Source organism: Barbatula barbatula (genome assembly GCF_947034865.1).
Source record: "Barbatula barbatula genome assembly, chromosome: 16".
Lineage (NCBI taxonomy): Eukaryota > Metazoa > Chordata > Actinopteri > Cypriniformes > Nemacheilidae > Barbatula > Barbatula barbatula.
The window spans coordinates 4,614,094-4,638,346 of record NC_136779.1 but is presented as its reverse complement, the minus strand read 5'-3'; the positions used below and the strand labels follow the sequence as shown (position 1 = coordinate 4,638,346).

Here is a 24,253-nt window from a genome sequence, read left to right as displayed (position 1 = left end):
GCTAATGACAGATAGAGGAAAGCTTGTAACGCAAGTCTAGACACGACTGGACTGGACAGGACAAGAAGTCAGCTAACGGTAGTGCTAGTATAAACACACAACGGACTGACGAAGAACAAGAGCACACGAGGGAATGAAATAGGAAACCTCTTAATTACGTAATGGGCAACAGCCGCGTAGCGCAACCCGCGAGCGGGAAGCGCTAGCGAAACTCGCTACAGGTGACAGGGTGATCAGCGGAGTCGTGAGGGAAACCCAGTGAGGGAGACACGGGGGCGGGGCTGGTGACGCAGACACAGAACACGCGGAAAACTGTCAAACAATTCCCCACGTGTTCAACATGAAACAAAACACAGTCACGCAGGCAAAAAACTGAACCACAGACCCAGAGTCATGACAGTACCCCCCCCCCCAGCTGCGCCACTGGGCGCTTAGGGAGGGGGCTCACCTCGTCGCCGGTGGAAGTCCACGATCAACGCACGGTCCAGGATGTCGCGAGACGGCACCCAACACCTCTCCTCTGCGCCATAGCCCTTCCAGTCCACCAAGTATTGGAAGCCCCTGCCACGACGGCGCACGTCGAGCAATTTCCTGACCGTGTAGGTCGGGGACCCATCCACCAGACGAGGGGGAGGGGGAGGGGAGCGGGACCCAGAAGGATTCAGGTGGGACACAAAGACAGGCTTCACCCTGGAAACATGAAAAACAGGGTGAACTCGACTAAGATTGGGTGGGAGCTTGAGCCGGACAGCCACCGGATTGACCACCTTGGTGATGCGGTATGGCCCAATGAACTTGGGAGCCAGCTTGCGAGAAGGCACCCGGAGAGGCAAGTCCAAGGTAGAGAGCCACACCCGCTGACCACACAGATAGGTAGGATGGGAAGACCGGTGACGATCGGCTACGGTCTTACTACGGCTAGCGGATTGAGCCAGGATCCTCCTAGCCTTCCTCCACGTGCGTTTGCAACGTTGGACGAAAGCTAGGGCTGAAGGGACCGAAGAGTCGAGTTCCTGGGAAGAGAACAGAGGAGGTTGGTAACCCAGAGAACATTCAAAGGGCGACATACCTGATGAGGACACGGGCTGGGAGTTGTGGGCGTATTCAATCCAGGCCAGCTGTTGACTCCAGGAACCGGGGCAGTGTGAGGTCAGGCAGCGGAGTCTCCGACCGAGATCCTGGTTGGCGCGCTCACATTGCCCATTGGTCTGTGGATGGAATCCGGAGGAGAGGCTAGCGGTGGCTCCAACCAGCTTGCAGAACTCCTTCCAAAACCGGGACGTGAACTGAGGACCCCTGTCGGATACAACGTCAACTGGTAACCCATGGAGCCGGAAGACGTGATCCACCATCAGTTGAGCGGTCTCCCGGGCGGAGGGAAGCTTGGGGAGGGGAACGAAGTGGACTGCCTTGGAGAAGCGGTCTACCACAGTCAGAACGACCGTATTTCCCCCGGAGAGTGGAAGGCCAGTCACAAAGTCCAAAGCGATGTGTGACCAGGGCCGAGAGGGGATGGGCAGTGGGCGGAGCAGACCAGCAGGAGGGCGATTAGAGGGCTTACTTTGAGCACAGACAGAGCACGCCAACACGAACTGCCCGACGTCTTTGGCCAATGATGGCCACCAATACCTCTGGCGCACCGTAGCCAGGGTGCCCCGATTGCCTGGATGGTTGACAAACCTAGAGGAATGGCTCCACTGAAGGACTTCAGGGCGCAGTGCAGTCGGCACGAACAACCGACCCGGCGGGCATCCCCTCGGCACTTGCACCCCCCGTCCGGCCTCCTCTACTCGCCGTTCGAGTCCCCAGGTAAGAGCCCCGACCACCCTCCCCTTGGGGAGGATGGACTCAGTCGCCGGCTCCTCCCCGAGAACCCCAAACAGACGAGAGAGAGCATCAGGTTTGATGTTCTTTGAACCGGGCCGGTACGAGAGGGTGAAGGAAAACCTGCCGAAGAACAGAGACCACCGAGCCTGTCGGGAATTCAACCTCTTGGCCGAACGGATATATTCAAGATTTTTATGATCCGTCCAGACCAAGAAGGGTTGTGTCGACCCCTCCAACCAGTGACGCCACTCCCCCAGAGCCAGTCGAACCGCCAACAGCTCCCGGTTACCGATATCGTAGTTCCGTTCTGCAGGGCTGAGGCGGTGGGAAAAGTAGGCGCACGGATGCACCTTCCCATCGTTAGCCGTTCGCTGAGACAGAACTGCGCCTACCCCAACATTGGATGCGTCTACCTCCACAATGAACTGTCGTTCAGGATCTGGAAGACAGAGCACAGGTGCAGAGACAAACCGGGACTTAAGATTATCAAAGGCTACCTGTGCTTGAGGATTCCACCTGAACAGAACCTTTGGGGAGGTAAGCGCGGTGAGCGGCTCAGCCACCTGGCTGAAACCCCGGATGAATCGCCGGTAGAAGTTGGCGAACCCCAGGAACCGCTGCAACGCTTTACGAGAGTCAGGGACAGGCCACTCAGCGACGGCCTTGATCTTGACCGGATCAGGTTCAATGCCTCTAGGGGAGATTATGTGGCCAAGGAACGAAACCGAATCGGCGTGGAATTCGCACTTCTCCGCCTTAACAAAAAGTTGGTTCTCGAGAAGACGCTGGAGGACCTGACGAACATGCTGGGTGTGTACCTGGAGAGAAGGGGAGAAAATCAAGATGTCATCCAGGTACACAAAGACAAAGCGATTGATCATGTCACCCAACACATCGTTGACCAGGCCCTGGAAGACGGCCGGAGCATTGGTCAACCCAAAGGGGAGAACCAAGTACTCGTAATGTCCCGATGGTGTATTGAAGGCCGTCTTCCACTCGTCCCCCTCGCGGATGCGGACAAGGTGGTAGGCATTGCGGAGGTCTGTCATAGGGGGGAGGAAGATTGATATGAGGCTCCGGCTCCGGCGGGCTGGTGATGGTTGGACCTCGACCGCTGGCGACAGCCCCCTGGACCTCCTGCAGGGCAGCGCGCAGTTCTGTCATCTGCCCGGATAGGAATTCCATCCCCTGGGAGGCTGCGGTTAAGCGAGTTGCCTGTTGTCCCAACAGGACCCCCTGTTGCTGGATAGCCATCCGGACAGGGTCCGTCTCCGCTGGGCCTCGGGTTTGGTCAGTCCGTTCTGTCATGGTGGAAGAACGGAGAGAGGCCCAATTGCGGTGAAACAGCTGGTTTTATTTACCCTGCCCACAGGGGACACAAGAGAGCATACACAACCCCGAAGGGAGAGACAAAAACCCCGAAGGGAGAGATGAATGACCCCGAAGGGAGAGATGAATGACCCCGAAGGGAGAACTCTCAGGAGATCCTCTATCGAAGCGTCTGCAGCACAGGTGGTTGTCACACCCGGAGAATCCGGGTTCTAGACGGCGGCTGCGGACCGCAACGGTAGAGGCAGGGTCTGGTGCTAGGCAGGGTATGCTGGGTCCCAGACGGCGTGGCTGGGTAAAGTCCCGGGGAGCTGGTGGGAGAGCTTCGTGAGCAGCCGATGCAGGGAGTCACTGGAGCGCCGGCGGGAAACTAGCGGGCAGATGAAGATGAGAAAATAATAGGAGGAACACCAAACTATCTAGGGAAAATAACAATACTAGAAAAACCTAACTAGACTAGACTAAATAAATAACGCTAATGACAGATAGAGGAAAGCTTGTAACGCAAGTCTAGACACGACTGGACTGGACAGGACAAGAAGTCAGCTAACGGTAGTGCTAGTATAAACACACAACGGACTGACGAAGAACAAGAGCACACGAGGGAATGAAATAGGAAACCTCTTAATTACGTAATGGGCAACAGCCGCGTAGCGCAACCCGCGAGCGGGAAGCGCTAGCGAAACTCGCTACAGGTGACAGGGTGATCAGCGGAGTCGTGAGGGAAACCCAGTGAGGGAGACACGGGGGCGGGGCTGGTGACGCAGACACAGAACACGCGGAAAACTGTCAAACAATTCCCCACGTGTTCAACATGAAACAAAACACAGTCACGCAGGCAAAAAACTGAACCACAGACCCAGAGTCATGACACATATGTGCCTTGCTGGCTCTTTTATATTATCAACATAGTCCCACCCATAAGTGAGGGTGAGCAGTTAACTTGCAGTACATTGATGTACTACCTTTTACGGGAAATAAGCGTACAACCTGGTCTCCAACTGGCTTTTGATTTGAACATGTATAAAATAATTTTATTGTATTGCTGTTGATGATAAGCATGTATAGCTGTCTGTAGCATTATTTCATTGACGTGGATATGTCCACACACGTTTACATCAGATAGCAAGGTCACATCTTGACATTGATAGATTACTTGTTGATTGACATTTTTGGCAAAGGTTTGTCATCACATTCACTGGTGAAATGTCGTTACTTGTATTATTGGGAGAGTTCGTAGAGAACATAAGATGCAGATATCTGAGGTTAGAGGTTTAGGTATAGATGTGTTTGATGTCGAGAGCTCGCTCTACCTCAGCATTCCAATGAATCATCTGCCACACACATGGAGTCTTTCCGCTCGGCTGAATAGTTCAGGTGCTTTTCTTTAACCATGTAGAAAGGTCAGTAAACGTATAGCATGAAAATAATAAATATGAAGGTCTATAAGGTCAAAAGTAAAGTTTAGATTATTTCACACAAAAAAGAAATCCATAATGATGTGATTGACTCATGTGATTCTAAAACTGTCTCTACCCCATTAGGAAAACACTGTTCAGATACTTAACCATTACTCTAGACAGATAATAAAGCTTTAAGGGCCTAAGGAGGAATGAACTATAAACACCACCAGCAATCATAACAGACAACTTTAGCCTTGAACCATTAAATTGTCAATGAGGTTTGAGGTGTGTAGATTACCAACTTCAGGTATTATAATGAACAGACATCTCCATAAAGCAGAACACAAATACCTGCATAAAGAACATTCAACCACATGCTTCAGTATCTGCCTGAGCGCTGACTTCAAGGTCCCGCTAAGCGCATGAGATATGTGAAAAGCCCTTGAAGAATGCCGGCATCCATAGATCAAACAGGAAAGGGCCCCATCTGGTTTATCCTTCTGGAAATGTTCTTCACTAGCTGGAAAGTTGTCACATCGGAGTAAAATAATACACGCATACAGACACAAAATTAAATTAAGACTACTTTATTCCAAAGAAAACTGTTTTATTGTTGAACTATTCCCTCTGTATTTAAAACTCCAAAACCTGTTGCTGGCACACAACTCTTTAGTGTGAGAATGGGGTGCAAGCAGCTGCCGCTCGAAGAGGAGCTGACCGTGAAGAGCCTCAAACAAACATGCTAAACACAGTCGGAGCAAAAACATCCTGTGAACATTGATCAACATGCCCCCCCCCACTGAGGTGAAATAACAGAGGGCGTTTTATTTAGAAAGTGTCATACACGAGTTAAGAATCGAGTCGATCTGCATACTTAATAGGAAAAGCTACAAAATACAAATGCGATAAAAATGCAGCATGAAAAGAATCTTGATCGATTATTCCAAAGGGCTTCAATCCTATTGAATGGATATTTATGTTATATAACATCTTTGGGCTGAGGAAGTGTTTTCTTAAACAAATGATAAGGTCGAAACCGAACCGAACTGCGATCATTAAGTGAAACTCCACCACTAAACGCCGCCATCAAATACTCACCACACAAAACCAATACTCTAAATTAACATCCTTCTTCAGAGAGAAACGCGGATGTGCCACCAAAATAAAATCCCAAAGCAAAGATGTCAATCAAGCAGACTGACCCTAAATCTTTGCTTCTGCAGTTCTTTTTATTCCCATCGATCACTTTCCCAGGTGAGCTACATTGTGTTGATGAGCAGGGAGTGGAAGAAGCATGTGGGCCATGACAATATAGCCATGATACAGGATCCTTAGCGGCTGAACACTGGAAAAAATCCTCAAAACAAATCTGAACATGCTTGTGAGATGAAAAGTTAAATGCATAATGTGCACCAGAATTGAGTGGCTACAGTTTTTCCAAAGCAAACAAAAACCAATCCACATTCAAAGCAAAGCTTTCTGAGGTTAAAGGTCAAATTACAACCTTAAGAATAGGGTCTGCACTCAAACCCAACATTCAGAGATCAATCTCATCACAAACCACTTAAAGCCAACACTTCAAGCAATTGATCACCCGTCAAAAATGAAACAAAGTAAAGAAAACTGAACGCGGGAAAATGAAGCAATCACGTGCATTGAATGAAATTGTGGTTTTAACTTGCAATACCTCAAATGAGCATCAAATATTTTTCCCAACATATAACCAGGATTAAAAACATTTGAAATTAAATAGCAGTATTTTTCCTTTTCTTTATTATTTACACAACATCCTTATTGAGTTGGGGAAAACTTTGACAACACAAAAACTGATCTTGTTTCTACAATGTGCTAAGTGTGGTGCTGAGAAGTTTTATTGGACCACAATAACGATTTGAGTGGAAGGAGCTTTTGCCCAAGTGCTAAACAAAATTCCCAGAATGCACTGGGTTTACACAGAGAGCGCTACATGGGTACAACCCATCGTCTTCAACCAATCAAAGTAATGCAGCACACAGCATTGGACTGGGCGCATATTTCGAGTACAAGGCTTGCGTCTGCGTTTAGATCAGAAACAGTCTGTAAGGGAGGGGAAAAGTTAGAGATTAGGCATACTAAACAGCAGGAATATAGGCAAGCACGCCCGCTCTCACTGCTGTTCCCCATTGGATTTACGGCGCAGCCTGGATTGTCGAGGTTTTTAGCTGCGGGGTAAACTACACATCTCGCAGTGCTCTGTGCCAGGCTGGTTCATGAAGGTGCAGTGGAGACAAGACCACACAGATGAAGAAGACTGTGGGAGAGATGGGCCACCCATGGCGTAATCCAGGGGTCCAGGTGGCTGCATTCCCACTGTGCCTGAGATAAGGAGATATGGACAAAATTCAAAAATCAACCTTTAAGAGTAGTTCAATCAAAGAAGAGGTTGACTAATGGCGCTTTTTCACTGCATGGTAGCTTCAGGATTAGTACGACTCGACACGGTACAGTTCATTTCACTTCAGTTTACTTTGCTTTTCCGCACCAGCTAGTACTGCTTCAAAGTGGGTGGGAATTATAAATTTATCATCATGGTTGTGCCGCAGCATCATTTGGGATGTGACACGCAAAACACAGAAGTAACGGAGCATATCAATGGCGGATGGCAGCGAAACAAAATACTGTTAAAATACTAGAGTGTTTGGGAAATCTTACAGCAAAGAGCAGACAACGATAATTTTGTTTGATCGACGACGCACAAGGGTAAGCTAATATAGCATTAAGCATAGCGTTAAGGGTCTCAATCGCTATTTCACTGTCATGAGGCATTTAAAGAAATGCCAATATTATGTTTGAAAATACATATTCATGTCTTGCAAATCCAATGACGGTGGTAATGGTTCTCTCTGCCCAATCAGTGATCTGTGTGTAAACATGTCACATTCTGGTATCGGTACAGTACGCTTTGAACCTCAACCGAGGTGGCACAAAAAGAAAGTACTAGGTACTGTAACCAGTGGAAAACCGCCCAAAACTGAGCCGTACCGCACTGTACCGTGCAGTGGAAAAGCACAATAAAGGAAAAAAGACTGATTTGCAACCAGCAAACCAATAAAGTTAAAACCAAGTGCATGACATCTTACTGCAAAGCTGCTCGATCGTGGCCCACTGCTCAGATTTCTTCCAGGTCTGAGCCAGTTCTTCATTGGACGTCTTCACTGCATCAAGAAGAAGCCCAATGCTGTCCTGTAAACCCAGCAGAGAGGAGAATTATGTAATAGACTTTAAAAATAATCCTAAACACGGAAGTGTTCAAAATCAGCTTCATTTTAAACACAAATTTGGTCTATTTCAATGTATCTTCTTATGGTTTCAGAAAATTTGGAATATAGCACAACTCATATGGATCACTATTCATATTTAATGTGGTCATATGGAAAGGCATTAAGCATTAGATAGTAAATAAATCATCTCACCTGTAAGGGCATGACCTCATTGGTGACAAGAAAGAGAAGCAGGTGGAAGTCTGAGACGATGCTCAAGAAGGAGGAGGAGGAAGAAGACTGGGAAAGATATGTTGCTAAACTGTGGAAGTCCTGCACACACATTAAACGAAGCTTCAATGAACACAGTGACACATGACAGTAAGTGCTAGAATTGACATTTTATATTATATTTAATAGTTTTACAAACAAAATAAAATTCAGTCATCAGTAGATAAAAGACAGACATAAAATATACTCTCTCTGAACCGAAATATGTACCTGAGTCTCCCCCAGAGCTTCTCTGTTTTCGATAGAGAAGCGGAGTGTGGAGGTGAAGGTGAACGCCGGGTCTTTTGGGAAAGTCGTGGTGATCTGGAAAATAAAAGCTTGCAGTGAGCAATATTAGATTCAACACTAATATTACTTTTTAGAGTGACATCTAAGGTGACTTATGTTGCACTCACAAGGACAATGTTTGAAGGGATAGTATGACTTGTATGACTTTACTTCTTCCACAGAACATACAAAAAGGAGAATGTTGGAAACCGAACAATGGTGGTACATGTTCACTTTGATTGTATAGACAAAAATGGACACCAATGTGTAGCACCGTTGTACCAACATTCTTTAATATATCATACATATGTCATAAAGGTTTGAAATGACAAGAGGGAGAGTAAATGAGGACAGAATATTTGTTTTTGAGTGAACTATCACAATATAAAAGTCTATATGAAACAGCATTTGTGGCCTATTTTACATTAGGGAAATTCCAAGTGATGAACACTGTCACTCTGCCATTTCATTATGACTTGCTTTATGGTACAGATGTGATACATCGCCTCTTGCAGGATTCAAACTTTTAACATCAGCCAAACCTTCCCCAGCACAGTTTAACAATACAATTAATGCAAACGTGTGTAAGAGTAACAAAACAACAAATACTCACGTCAATGATCAAGTACTCGACAGGTAGAGGCCGGGCTAAATAAGTGATGTCATTGCCAAATTTGTCTTTATCCTGAAAGTAAAAAAAGAAATATGATCATCACGTCTTACTAAAATCTCGGATGAGACGGTTTATGCCTTAAGCAAGATATATATTAGCTTTGGAGTGAGTTCTATGAAGAATGACAGATTCAGGGAAATAGACGCTCAAACGAAAACGCAACATCAATCAAACCCTGTGAATGTTATGACTAGAGGAACAGTCATGAACCACATGAACACATCAAACATGTTGGAACAACACAGGAATTCCTTTAAAAATTGTATGATTCAAACTAAAAAGTTGTAATTACACCCGTGCAAAAGAGGAATGAGTTTTGATGACATGGGACATCCATTTATTCTATATTGCAATTCACGCAAACACTGTTGCTATCGCTTAACTTTAAGCTCTGAACTGAGAACAACCAGATACATTTCCGTAAGTGTTAGCCCCCAATATTTTGAAATGTGCCAGTTGTCTACCTTATAGAAGACATCGGGGACATACTGCTCTGTGCTGGACTCTTTGGCATAACCCAGTTCTGGAGTGTCTCTACAGGGCAGAAGACACTCATCCCTCACCAGTGCCATGCACTGGTTGGACACCTGATACCCCTCAAAATGTACCTGGTTATCAGGACCACCTGTCAACACACAGGAAATGCATTACAGGATTTAACACATACGAACAACAACAGGAAATCACACGTATAGGGTGTAGCCTGTACCTGTTGCTACCACTGTAAAAAACTTGGATCCAAAATGGCTGTCTGGGGAAAGCCGACACGGATTAGGGTGCTGGTTCTGGAAGTGTCCTGCAGTGATGCACTCCTCTGCGCTCAAGAAGTATGTGTCCTAGACAGGTAAAACAAGTAAATCCATCAATCGTGATGATGAGATGAAGATAGTCATAGTATCGGCTTGCCATGAATGTCTGTTTGGGTTATGTTTAAGATGTTTGACAGCTTGCCTTGTTTCTGCTATAGCGGACGGTACCTATCCTGGTGTCCTCTGAGAGCAGATCTGTGAAGATCCACCCCACCTGAATGTATGAACAGCTAGTATTAATAATCAGCTTTACATTAACAACGCTTAGTCCAGATGTATGCAAAAAAACGACAACAGGTCACAATGGTGCAGGTCACCTCTCCATTATAGACATGAAAGCAAGATATGGAAACCATTGACATGTGTAGGGGAACTGCAGGAATTCATGCTGAAGAGTCTCATGGGATGTATGGATACTAAAGGAAGCCTACAAAAAGAGTCCAGCTTTCCTTTTCCACTTTCCTAAATGTTTGCTTTGTGATTAAATTAATATTTACTATAATTTACACAGACGAGCCACCAATTTTATGAGGTATAGAAAAGGTCTCCTACCTTACGTAGACCCAACTTGGCAGCAATCTCCTCAACAGCCTCTGCTTTGGGATCTTCAATCAGCTCTAGACTGTTTTGGGTTCCAATCTGAGTCACAGCACACAAGTGGAAACAAAAAAACATGAATCAGCAAAACAGTATTAAATCAAAATAGTCTCATACATTAATACGTGAGAGATGCAGTATATTTTTATCTTTCTGTAGACATGGTCAGTGGGGCTTTTCTTGTATTGGTGAGTTCAACCATCTTTGGGTTATGGTTTACAACACCAGATGCATCATAATCTTGGCCTCTTATTTCTCACAAAAGGCCAAAGTTAACCTTCTATCGCCCTCTAGTGTGGAGCTTACGAATTTCATGACAACACATTTTGTATCTCTCACCTGAGGAGGTTCATAAATGGCCGCCACCTCCGCACGGATGCCAAGAGGGATGTCTTTGTGCTCAGTGTAGCGTCCATACAGGTAGCCCATCCGCTGGTTCCCCGTCTTCCTCCAGAAGTCGAGGAAACGGTCCGCAATGGTGTGGTTCTCAAACATGATGTTGTCCACGTGTCGATATTTCTGAAACACAAGATTGTGCAGTTTTAACAGAAATAGGTGAAAAAGTGGACAGAAACGCAATACTGTCCCTCTGGGAGCTCTCCTTTACTCACCCCAGCAGGAACTGGAGAGCTCGGATCAGCGCAACAAATCGATTAATTCAGAGTTTGTCTGTATGTAATATAAGAGCTGGGTGAAAGTGAAGAGGTGAGTACCTGTCTGTTGAGAGTAATGGCGCTGGGTTGGCATTTGGTACAGATGCCCTCTGGCCAGGGCGGATGCCCCTCACAGCCGGACTTAATTTTACAACTGATGTTCTCAAGTGCAACAAACTTCCCCCTGAGAGACAAGGAAAAGGAATTCATCACAAGGTTCCTGTGAAATAATGTTGGAACTTTATCAAGTGGATCTCACAGAATAACTCACTTGTCTGCGCCGCCAGTGAGTTTGCGGATGTAGGCGTGAAAGGACATGTGCTTGACCGGCGGGTCAAGGTGGTTTAGGTAGTCTTCATCAAAAGGCTTTAAACACAAATAGTTACCACAGTTAGAACACTTGAGATGAAATGGTGACCTCTAATTGAAGAGACGGTCGCTCTTACCTCTAAAGGTACGCAGTGCACACATTTCCCCATAGGACCGTGCCGGCACCTGTACAAACAAACAATCTGTTTAAACATACATAAGACAATCTTTTAATCTGCTAAAAAAAAACTCCTAATACTGTGATCAATTATTAATCGAGTTGAGTAACAGCACCAATAAATTCTAGCACAGCAGGTATTTATATATACAATAGAGAGAGAGAGAGAGAGAGAGAGAGAGAGAGAGAGAGAAGTACAGACTCACAGTTGGGGATCTTTGTTCCTGTAGATTTTTCCCTCCTGTTTGGAAAGGTATTGGTCAATATCGTCCTCTGGGAGCTGTGGTGCAGAGTGTGAGCGGGATAAGGAAGTTGAGGATGATGACGATGAAGGAAATGAGGAGGACGTGTGAGGTTGAGCTGTGTCCATGTTCTCGCTGGAGGGTCCGGCAGAGGAGGGGTAGAGGAAAAGCATGTCGCCGTGTCTAGATGACAAAGAACGAAAGATTTACATGCGAGATGAAAGCATGCTATACAGAATAAACCCACTCTCTCTAGGCCTCAAGTGCACCCTTACTTGATTTTCAGAAAGCTGAGGGCCTTGTTCTGTGACAAGATCTCTCCAGTCTTGTTCCGGTTCAGGTAGAGAGAGAAACCATTCGAACTGAAGCCAAATTCTTTGGCAACCTGGCAGGAAGACAAAGGTACGTTCTGGGGTGAGACTACCTGGTTCGGCTTGTCCAAAGTGAACTCTGTTGCTTAGATTTGAATGCTGCTCATGATTTAAACATAGGACTGTACTTGAGAAAGTCTCTGCACATTCTCAGAATCCACCCTGAATGATAAAAGGTTATGAAACACCCCAGTAGAAACTCAAAATCACTGCTAATCCTATCAGCAAAGCTTTTACATACTATTCAGGGTGTCTCGTATGTATCCATTAGTGTAATTTACTATATTTGTGATATCATTTTGAAGATGAGTGCTATTTTAAAAATGCAGTATAATCTTCAAGAACCAAAACAGGTCCACTTATGTCATGCTAAACTTATTTGACTTAATAAACAGAAGAACAACAAAGCTGCTTTGACGTAAAATGAAGCGCATTGTGAATGAGGCTTTCAGTCCCTAACATTCTGCTTAACATATAAAGGGGGTGAACAACATGAAGACTAGAGGGCACAGAAAGGGCAGTAAATGACTCCTTTACGACAACAGATGCACACACACACTTGTTTAGACTTTTTGACTCTCTGCCCATCCCTTCTTAGCTGTCTAATGCTGAACGCAAACAGGGAGACGGCCTGCATCGATCGCCAGCTCACCCTCCGCCCTCCTGCAGAGACGCATGAATCTTTAATGGGTCCTGCAGTGTCTACCAGCCAGGCAAACTCACTGCTCCAAAAAGCCTGCAGCACTTTTAACTACCTGACCGTGATATTCATTACTTTTTAGGACCCCTTTATTAATAAAATACTTCATCAGCATCACACCCGGTCAAATAATAAGAGAAAACCAGATTCAAACCCTGGAAACAAACTTTGGGTGTAAAATGTATAACGTTAGTGTAACTAGGTGACATCTATAAATTACGATGTAATGACTAAAGATTTTAATGTAACAGCTGCAAATGTGCATACCATAGTTATGATATTAAATATAATGTCAAATAAATTATAAATAGATAAAATACTCATCAAATGAACCGTGCAATAAGCCTGGGCATGACACCGTTTATTGATGAAATATTTGTAATTTTGTTACATTGTGAACATACTGTCATGATCCTAATGTGCAATTGTCTAAACGTGCATAATATTTACATTTCTAAACGTTTTTAATACCCAAATAAGAAAAAAGCTGGATACTTCTAATAATTCAGTTTTACACAGACAGGAATTAAAGGCAGAATATTAAGGGTACATGATGTAAACTAATCTAGTCTGAAGGACACCAAGGGTACTGTTTATACCTTTTTAAGGAAAGCTGCAGATGTCTCTCGCTTCGTTGAGGAGACTTTCTTCATTCCCTCTGGAGACTGAACACGAATGACCTGTCAATGAATACACAACAGGGAAACAAGGTTCAGGCTTAAGTTTCTTGTCCAATCAGACACAAAAATGTCACTGGACCACCAATATTAGTTGTGTTATTTTCCATTTGTATGTGTGATTATTATATTTTTAACATCGAGTACATCCATTCACATCAACATCTTCAAAAAGGCAGGGAAGCAAAGACAAGAGGTGGATGGAGGGTAGAAGGACATCTGACACTTAAACTGATAAAGAAAGCCACACGTCACGTGACTCCCATTTAAACACAATGACAGAGCTACTGTGCCTGGTCTCACTTTATGACAGAAACATCTCTACTTAACTCACAATAATGTGAAAATGACTGTCTTTCATACGGATGTGACGATCTGTAAAACATCCTCTTATCTTCATGAACACATTTAGCAGTCTCTTGTAATCAAAACATCAATAACTCAAGTTATAACAATAACTCGAGTCACTCAATAACGTGGCATTCACTGTGCAAAACAGCCCAAACGATCCTAAATCTACGATTCACTTAACTTAAAATCGTAGTATTTCAATAATATACTTTATTCGAACTAAATATGCAGAGGATATTAACTTATATTGACTTAAATAGTCTTCCTCAACCACTGCCAAGAAAAAAGCTAATTTCCACCGAAATAATAAACACTATCAGTAAATCATAAGAATAATATTCAGATTAATTAGAGGCGTACGTCAGAAAATAATTGTAGTGATTAATGCGTTTCTGATGCATTTTGGCATTAGCATCATGCTAACATTTCTGCTGCCTCATCACTGGATGACACAATTCCCTTAAACCTCATTTAGACACACATAAACAGACACCTACCATGTTTTCTGCCATGTTGACTGGGTGAACTGTCCCTTCTGGTGTCGATGAAAGGAGACCTCGAGTTTTTTTATGTCGCTGTTTGTGAGATCTGTTGGGATCTGTGCAGCGATACAAAACTCACAGAGCCGGTGCTACACCTGAATGAGTCCGGCGGCGGCGAGATATGATGACGGGGTTCCGCTTAAAGTGACCGGGTAGAAACAAGAATGTTTTATAGCACATTGCATAGCATGTGTTGATGTAATACATAGTAACCTACATGTTATATACTGTTGGCTATTTTTTAATCGAAAGTTCTTTTATTTTAATTTGCTATTTTTAATCCTTGTATTTAAGTGGAATTGAACATCCTTGATATTGACACGGTATTATCATGCTTTTAAATACAGTGTGTCTTTCTTGAAAACATTCATAAAACTAAGAAAAAGATCATTTATATTAATAAAATTTTACTTAAATATTAAATATTTTTTTCTCTCTGTCGTAGATTTATCCATTTAAAACCAGTCTGTTGTTTATCTTTATCATCTCTCATCATCATTTGTGTCTCTATTTCATGCTGTGGGTTAGTGCACTTACCACATGTCATGCTAGATTCATTAAAACTGTAGTTCAAATCTTTCATTCATCCCCCTAACGCTTTCTATAATACAATAATGGGACCTCGGTAAACAAAACGTACAGAAACGCTTCTCACTTTTTTCAAAATTTATTTTGATCTCACCCTGTAGAGAGAAAATGTGATTTTGTCAGGAGTCAACCACAAAATGTGGTACACAAGCTGCAAGTCTGAATTCCCTTGCTACAAAATGCAGGCCAAAATGTTAACTCGAGCTTGAGATTTTAAAAGAACACACTAAAGTGCAAGTAAAGTGTCTGTGAGAAAATGAACCCGTGTACACGTGCAAAATACTTTTTATTCTTTGAATTATATGATTTATTTTGGTTGTGGAGCTGACTGTTGTATGGGCTATGCTACAATTCAATAAAATAGATGAAATTCTAACTGTGAATAAACTGATGGATGGATGGATGGATGGATGGATGGATGGATGGATGGATGGATGGATGGATGGATGGATGAAAAAGGAAAACAAATTAACAAAGTGACTTAAAACATACATGGTCTTCTCTAAAGCATGCATTAAACACAAGCACATATCAACAAATAAAAGTGAAAAGGATAGAACCAGTAAAATAATAGAAAAGAAAGATTTTAGTGCTACAGTATAATCGAAAATAAATCAAATCTAAATAATTTGAAACATAATATACAATAATACATACAAATGCAAATGAAATAACACTACAGGACTCTATACATAAGTACTAAAATGGGACACAATAATAAAATGATGATGAATGATGATGATGACGGAGGAGGAACTTACTATAACACAAAATGATCACAGGTGAAAGAAACACAAGAGATGACAGCCCAACACACCTATCCTACAGTCATAACCGAGAGATAATAATTCTGAATCCAAGAGTTTTAGCCTCAAATGAATGTGTCCTTGCCTCTAGTACATGAATATAATCTCTCCGCTGTCCAAAGAGATTTGGGGATCATTATAAATGCAGAATCTCTGCCAAAATGACATTTGGCAGAATGTCTCATCTCTACAGGACTTTGACATATTCTTAAAAACTCGGTGATGCTGGTCAGAGGTGACACCGAGGCACCAGGACTTGTATAATTCAGAGGCTGTCTTGCATGTTTTTTGTGTTTCGCATGAAAAGAGGAGGGAAAAGAGAGCACGTGATGGAGAAGAGAAGATGATAGAAGTGTGTCTATGGAAACAGAAAAATATTTTCTAGAGGCTAGAAAGGAAAGAAACCAACAGGGCAGCTATGTAGATTACACGTTTCATCGTTTTTCCATTTTTATAAATGTTGCTCTTCCTTTTGTTGTGAAAATAGTGAAGTCTGGAGCAAACGACAGGAAAGGTCTAAATTTGTACAGAGGATGATGGGAAGGTGGAGGACTCAGATGATGCCGTACTGAGCCAACTCGTGAAGCTCCAGATGGTTAAACGCCTCCCAGGGACAGATGACAGTGATATCTGTAGGCAGAAGGACACCAGCATGAGTTCAGTGAATGGATGACAAGCATTCATCTGTAAAAGGGGTAATCTAAGCATCTTGAAGACCAGATAAAACTCAGGTCTGTTTATGTTGTCGTACATGTCGAACGTTGAATGACGCCTATAGTGTGAGAGGCTTGTCAAGCATTATTCTGATCAGACTAATTCTTTCAGACAAGGGCATCTTAGAATAGATGGAAGATGATGCTGATAAAATTGACATGGCAAACGAATGGAGAAAAATACAGATTATGCTTACCAGTGCCTAACCCTTCCATCCCGGGGATGTCATCTCCAAAACTGTAAAAATATAATTACAATATATTTAAATGTTAATGCATTCGTCCAGCATGTTTGACTTACAGAGCGTTCAAGGTATACATTTTATTTCCATTCAATTCTTGATAGACAAAAGTTGTTAAACTTACCCTTGTATACCCTTCTTTGGTGGCTTGCTCTTGAATTGACGGGTCTGCCTCTGCTTGAACTTTGGTGGTCCTTTGCGTGGTGTCGCAGGGCCCCCGGTGACACGGGTGGCTGACTTGATCTCTGTTTTGGGGGGCTCAAGATTCATAGCTGTGGGTCACTTGTAGTTTATTGTCTTCACTCCTCGTGATGTAGTTTAAGTAAAGATGGCCTGGATAACGTAAGAAAGACTGGAGTAAGTTTGTGGTTCACCCTTATCATTCAACAGATAGATTAAAGCACATGTAGAAGTTTTCTGATTACACAAGATGCTTCAGAAGCATCTAGGGCCACCACAGGTTTTCATATTTTCCAGTTTCATCAGACTGATGTACTCATAAGAACTCATAAATCCACTTACAGATGAATAGTACACAAATCCAAAATTATTTGAATCCCTTATTGAATGTCTACTATCGCCAATGTGTATTGGGTAGGACGACCCGTTTTGTGTAATCCAGACCTTGGATTATTAAATGTCCCCCGTCTCATGCAATCTGCATTTGGGTTAATCTTATTAGAGCCGGGATAACACCATACTTGCTGAGCAGGCAGAAAAGACAAAGAGTCAATATGTGACCTTCAGCAATATTCCCTAAAGACATACAGTATTTAAATATTGCCTTAGTCATTTTAATGGCAACTGTTTGATGAAACTAGTAACTTTGTATTAGCACCTATTGTACTGTTGCACTTTGTATGACATATCGCTTATTGGTCCCCGAACTCTTTGTAAGTCGCTTTGTATAAAAGCGTCTGCTAAATGACTAAATGTAAATGTAAAATGTAAACTGTTACTGTTTGCCTTTTATTCAATATTTTGAATACTTCCCCCAAAATTCTGTCATCATTTACTCACCTTCGAGTTGTTTCACATCTGTACAATATTTGAAAGAATGCTTATAACCAGACAGATTTAGCTCCCATTGACTACCATAGTAGGAATAAATACAATGGTAGTCAAGAGTGCCCTAGAAATGTTTGCTGTCCTACATTCTTCAAGATATATTATTTTGTGATCAACAGAACAAAGAAAATTATAAAGTAATTTTTCTACCAAATATATTTCTCTTTGTTCATCAGAATAAATAAATGTATACGGACTTGGAACAACTCCAAGGTGAGTAAATGATGACAACATTTAAAAATTTGGGTAATTTATGCCTATAAGTCTTAAACAAGCACACTTTAATAAGCAAATATGATGTAAATAATATCATGAAACTGAAATATCGCCATAGTACTTTAATAATATAAGTTCACAATTAATTGCATTCTTGATTCTTATTGGTCAATTACAAAATGATAACTATTTCAGAGTGAATGGTTTTACTCACTGGTTTTTTAATTGATAAACTGATGACCGGGTCCTCCTCTGTGGATGAGTGGATGTCCACACTGGTCTTCCCGTGGGAGCAGTGGAGGGGTGATGAGTCTTTTATATGCCCCCTCAGAAGATTAGGAGCAACACTCCCTCCCTCGATCACCCTCTACTAGAATCCATATTTGTGCGTTTGTGTAACATAACGTAATATGCTTTTTAAAATTGACTTATGTCATATGAATAAAATAAACATATTTATATAACTTAATGAACATGATAGAAACCAAAATCGTTTGAGGTTTGTTTGCAGGGTAAGGTCTTATAAGCAAAGCTGCTTATAAGTATACAGACATGTTTCTGTCCCACGTTAAAAAAGTATCAATGCATAAAATTAATATGAATATTTTAAATTAATTTGACTTTACATCAAATCTCTATGCAAGAAAATGTGTCTCTTCACAAATCTTGTGCTTTCTAGCAACCATCTTACTTTACAGAACACTTCGAGAATGTAGCCAAAACAAGTATTGATCCAAACAAAGTAAAGACAATCAGAAATGTTTCTAGACTGTCAATAGGATTTTGCTTGATTGAATAACACAAGATATTAAAATGGAAAACATCCGGAAGCTCACTCAAGCCTATGGTTTGATCGATAAGACTTCTAGATCTTGTTTGTTCTCTTTCTTTCTATTATTGTTACATAACAGGCTCATACTGGTGAGAGTCTGTTACATTATACTATGAAGGCTACAGTCCAATCTATCAGAAATGAGCTTCAGCTGTGGCAGACATATTGCACTTTTTGGATAGCACAAAAACAACCACCCGCTTACAACCAGGTTGGAGATTTAATAAGTTGATTATGTGGCCTAATACTGTGGTCAGGATTACATCAATTCATTACGGTATCTGGCCATCTGTATTGCTCTGGTGATAATGAGATTCTCTGTTATTGACATGTGTTGTCAGTTCACTCGTAATACGAAACAATTACAATCTGTTATCAGGATTAAGTAACATCCAGAGATCTCTTTGTTCTACATTATTATGGGTAATTAATCTTGGCAATTTTCATCAACAGAGCATACTTAAATAACTAAACATATTATAATATAAGTCACATTCAATTTAAATCCAGAAATGAAAAAAAAAATGCAAATATGATTTCGTAAACCAACTGTATAGGCCTATATAAAAAATTCTGTCATCATTCACTCACCTTCGACTTGTTCCAAATCTGTATACATGTCTTTGTTCTGATGAACACAGAGAAACATATTTGGAAGAATACTAGTAACCACAGGTTATACTTGAAGGTGAGTAAATGACAACAGACTTTTCATGAGCTGTCATTTTCAAGTAGTACCATGAACTGATATTTTAAACTTTTTAACAAGTAACGTGATCCTCTCTAATTCAAAGATGTAAATGTTAATCCAACAGTTTGTTCATGTATTTTACTCCATGGGTTCAATCAATCCAACATTGTTAAGAGCCCATGGATATAATCTTTGAATCAGAAAGGTCATGTTACTTATTAAAAATGGGTTTTAGGGGTCAATGGGTTGCTATAAATCTTATTTCGTAGGTCAGAATTTGGAAGGTCATGGGGTAAAACGTGCCCCTCACGCTGTCTGTGGTTAATGAGACATGAAGCCTCAATGAAGAGAAACAACAGAAGAACTCGATCAATCACACAAAGCTGCTGGGTTACTGGCGTCCATGTGCTCTCTTGTGAGACTAGGGGGATGTCAGTAACAATAACCGAACAATGAAAACACGTGACTAGATTTATATTCCTAGTAGTTATAAGACCCATTTAACTAAGCACATAACTTTATTTGATGCTACACGAATCAAAACAGCACTAAGATAAGATCATGGGACTACTATTTTTCGTTACATTAAAAGAATCATAGTTACGGAAATGTCTCATTTATTAAATTTTTGGCTCACATTTTTAAAAGTCTTGCACAGAACAACACTTCTAACATTTGGCTTTCATTAATGACCATCATGAGCATGCCCCCAGTGACACAGTCACCCGTGCTTCTCATCCACAGAATAACAATTCACGTCATTTGACGCAAATACCTCAAGCATCTGGATCATAAACATTCTATATGGTCTCAGCCTGCATGGCACGTGCCTTCAAGCCCTCATATGCTGACTCACAAGTACACAGATCAGGATGACTGTCGTCACAGAAAACGGTCATCAAGTGTCGGCTAATGCCCAGACCAACCCAGATGATCATGAAGAGCCACATCATTTGAGATCTAATGCCACAAGAGCTGATCTATCAGTCATGACCCTATTCTGTTCATATTAACATTTAAGTCAAATCAGAATTGAACAGAAACCTTTTTTCTACTTATTTGAACCCCTCTGTGTGTTGAATATGCCTGTATATAATCCGTCCTTGCAAACAAAGTACTAGTGCACTTTTTTTACTCATTTATTTCAACAGCATATAGCCACACAAAAATACAAACAAATAAGCAATATTGTGCACTCTCATCTAATGTGCAAACATTAAATGTCTCTTTAAATATTAAATATCACTCATGATACCTATATTTTATTAAATAAAAGTTATGCTTCTCTGGATAACAAGGCATTATAATAGGTGTAGTCTGACATCTGTACATTCTATAGACCATATATATGAAACTGATATTGAAAATTCAATACAAACATTCTTACCAGAACTAGTGAGAGAATTTGTTTAGAAATTGAGCCAGAAAACATTTCATTTAAGAATAAGAATGGACTTATGATTGGGAGAAAGCATTCGTGATTGTAATGTAAATAATACTTTGGTGTCTTGTTTCAGAACTGACTCAGCTCATCTCTTTCACTGTGTTACCACTCCTATCAAGGCTTCTTCAGCAACCTGATCTCCATTTTAAGAAAAGCCTTCAGGTTGTCATCATGAACGTTCTCCTCAATGGCCTCCAGAGCTGCTTCTCCACCATCTCTGTAATATTTCAGGAGCTTCTCAGCATGCTCGATCCATACACAGTTATAACAGCCGCTCATACAGCAGCAGGTGGGGGGAGATGGAGGACCCTCGTCTGCAGATTCAGAGGTGGTCTGTGTTCTCTGAGCACTTCTTGGTGTAGAAGACGACTCCGGGGCTGAACATCGAAGTCTGTAGGCTGTGTAGTGCAAAGCTCTGCTCTGATACCCATGATGGAGTTTTGTTTTAAAGATGGCCGTGTAGTTAGTGTACATCTGTAGAGTAACAACACAAAATCTTTACGTTTGTTAATGTACAGAGAGAACTACTAGGTCTGAAAGCCAGAAGTTACCAGATTAATAACAATATAGATTAAATTAAGATGTTAACTGCCTGAGCAATCTGCTGCTTCACACCAACTGCACCTTTACCACAGTCTTTATCCGCATTTATTCTTTTTATATCAATTTTTATTTCCTTTATATTAATAATAGTAATTCACTTTAAATAATTTCATGTTCACTGTGTATCCTTTTTTCCTTCCTCTATTTGTAAATCATTTCTATGCAAAGCAGTATCCATAAACACGACCAAAACATAACATTTGATACATTTCAATATGCAGTTAACAATAAACATCTAAAAAACGTATTTGTTAAACAGAAATCACTCTTATTATTGAGATCTTTACAAAAGCAACAACAGTTGAAGCAGAAAAAGGCATTTTGGTAAAGCTGTGGTTAATACGTTTAACGCATTTTATTTAATGAAAAATTTATTTTGATAGTTTCGATTGAATTGAATGGTTTTATGGGAATTGCATTTGTTTTAATATACATGAAAGCTAATAGTCTCCGTTGGTCACGTTATAATGGTTTTAAACAGTGAATGCTTCATCGTGGTGTCTGTAATGGAAACCATTTATATGTGTAATGCTTTATTTAGCAAACCGAGAAACTACATAAATATCGGTCTCATGGACACTAAACACGTGACGTACATTTGTAATTATTGATGAAATATGTTTATCATTTCTAACCCACCCTATGTAAACACGACACAGCTCTGAGTGAACATATTGCAGGAGTAAAAGGCATCTCACAAACAGGTTCACGTTGTTTCGGGAATCGCCATGTTTTCCATATAAATCAAACTACATCTGCTACAAAATAAGAAAATAAAAACAACATTCAAAGACAACAGCTCACGGCGTCCATTTTTGAATCATGTGTGACCTTCAACTGATCCAACCAATCCGAACGACCGAAATACGTTTCTTTGAGCCAATGAGAAATCGGGAGAGATGTCACAGGGCGGGGTTATTCTCAGGATTGCACTATCACGTATGTCCAATAGATGCCAGTAATGGACTTAAATGTTTTACCTATGGTGGAAAGTTTCTAATGCAGAGAATATAATACAATACAATACAATACAATATAATTAATATCATATAAAATAAAATAATAGAATTAATATAGTGTAAAATAAAATAAAATAAAATAAAATAAAATAAAATAAAATAAAATAAAATAAAATAAAATAAAATAAAATCATATCATATCATATCATATCATATCATATCATATCATATCATATCATATATTTAAAATTTCCATATCAATTTAATGGATTTTTTGGAAAGTTGTTTATCGTTTGTTACACCGAAATACCATAAAGAAATGTATATTTTGACCAGCAAAATAACTCGCACAACTAACAAACAATGAAAATAATACAGTTTATTATAGCGAGAGATTTTATTGCATTTTGTTCATTCCCTGTTCCAAACTTTATATTGTTTTTTAGTTGTCCCAAGATTATCATGATTTTCATAACAACACACCCGTTTTATGACAAACATTGCTTAGAAAGTATGGATGCAGCAGTTTTGCGGTTAGTCGGGTTGTGAATATCAGAGCATGTGACCCCCTAATCGTTCCCACAGGACTTTGTGTTTTAGAGGCACATCCATAGAAACAGAACACACGTCACCCCTGAGACCTCCATTAACTCGTCATGCACAGACAACATACATTTGGAGCAAACCCGTCTGAACCAACCCACTGTAATATCAGCATAATAGAAAATCTCAATATTTGTCTCAACTAATTTATAGAATAATTCTTAGCATTTGGTTTATACAGAAACTGATGATTCACTTACAAATGTCACAATCAAACCTGTTTTACTTAGAAAAGGCTGGGCTTCACTTAAAGTCTGACAACATTTATAAGGAAACACATTTTCCCGTTCCATGAGCAAGTTTGACTCATGTTTCGATAGGTGTGATGTCAAACGGATTCATTACAAAGGCATGACGACCGAACCTGAGAATTACGTAAATGCAATTATGTCGACTGTAAATATCAGATGGTCTTAAATTTAGTCTTCAGTGATACCATTATCATTATGGAGACAGTCATTGGGATCTTATCAGTATCAGTGTAAAGATAGGTGTGGCTGGGATAGAACTAGGTGTGTCTTTCCTATACGAGCTTAATATAGTTCATTGTATAATATAAACGTTCCATGTGGATGGTAACACAATGATCTGTTGTTATAGCTATAAGTCTCTTATGTAGGTTATTTTATAAGGAACATTTCACCAAAATTAAAATAGAGAATTTGTCATCTTGTCATTACAAAACTGGGTCATTTTCATTCGTGGAATTTATTTTATTTGTGTTGCTTCATCTGTTATTTGGTTCTGATGGTGATGAACACAATGTACTGAATGTTCTCAAGTTCAACACATAAACATTTACATATGACGTTTACTCATGCCTCGTTTATTATGAGCAATGAACATCACTGACACAAGGAAAATCAATTATGCAAAAAAGGTTGTTATTTATCATACAAGCAGGCTTTGAATGTGAACATGGATTGTTGACTGAACAACTGAGAATGTGTTTGAGACTGTGAATAAGTAACAACAGATATGCATGGCGTGTGAGTGTGTCCTCGGTTTGAAAGATGGTAAGATTTGAACA

General features: G+C 40.9%; 3 protein-coding genes across 4 annotated transcripts; all 3 read right to left on the bottom strand.

Moving 5' to 3' along the window:
• Window positions 1-5,132: 5,132 nt before the first annotated feature.
• Window positions 5,133-14,599, bottom strand: nploc4 (NPL4 homolog, ubiquitin recognition factor). The gene is made up of 17 exons (XM_079475920.1): window positions 14,414-14,599; window positions 13,488-13,568; window positions 12,093-12,202; window positions 11,782-12,000; window positions 11,535-11,583; window positions 11,360-11,454; window positions 11,149-11,272; window positions 10,775-10,954; window positions 10,391-10,477; window positions 9,981-10,052; window positions 9,739-9,865; window positions 9,494-9,654; window positions 8,970-9,041; window positions 8,300-8,392; window positions 8,012-8,131; window positions 7,679-7,781; window positions 5,133-6,914 (listed from the first exon to the last, which is right to left on the bottom strand). Exons 1-17 carry the CDS (start codon window positions 14,426-14,428, stop codon window positions 6,757-6,759), a joined length of 1,866 nt encoding a protein of 621 aa, XP_079332046.1. The 5' UTR covers window positions 14,429-14,599; the 3' UTR covers window positions 5,133-6,756.
• A 498-nt stretch (window positions 14,600-15,097) lies between these two features.
• Window positions 15,098-18,949, bottom strand: pde6gb (phosphodiesterase 6G, cGMP-specific, rod, gamma, paralog b). Of its 2 annotated transcripts, none has more exons than XM_079476594.1 (4): window positions 18,306-18,949; window positions 16,932-17,140; window positions 16,763-16,803; window positions 15,098-16,482 (listed from the first exon to the last, which is right to left on the bottom strand). In XM_079476594.1, exons 2-4 carry the CDS (start codon window positions 17,075-17,077, stop codon window positions 16,406-16,408), a joined length of 264 nt encoding a protein of 87 aa, XP_079332720.1. In that variant the 5' UTR covers window positions 17,078-17,140; window positions 18,306-18,949; the 3' UTR covers window positions 15,098-16,405. The 2 variants fall into 2 exon arrangements, with proteins under 2 accessions (XP_079332720.1, XP_079332721.1); XM_079476595.1 differs by lacking the exon at window positions 18,306-18,949 and adding an exon at window positions 17,330-17,511 and having other exon boundaries at window positions 15,110-16,482.
• Window positions 18,950-20,216: 1,267 nt separating this feature from the next.
• oxld1 (oxidoreductase-like domain containing 1) lies at window positions 20,217-22,505 on the bottom strand. Its single transcript, XM_079476992.1, has 2 exons — window positions 22,301-22,505; window positions 20,217-21,532 (listed from the first exon to the last, which is right to left on the bottom strand). The coding sequence occupies exons 1-2, from the start codon at window positions 22,352-22,354 to the stop codon at window positions 21,173-21,175; spliced, it is 414 nt and encodes a 137-aa protein (XP_079333118.1). The 5' UTR covers window positions 22,355-22,505; the 3' UTR covers window positions 20,217-21,172.
• Window positions 22,506-24,253: the final 1,748 nt, after the last annotated feature.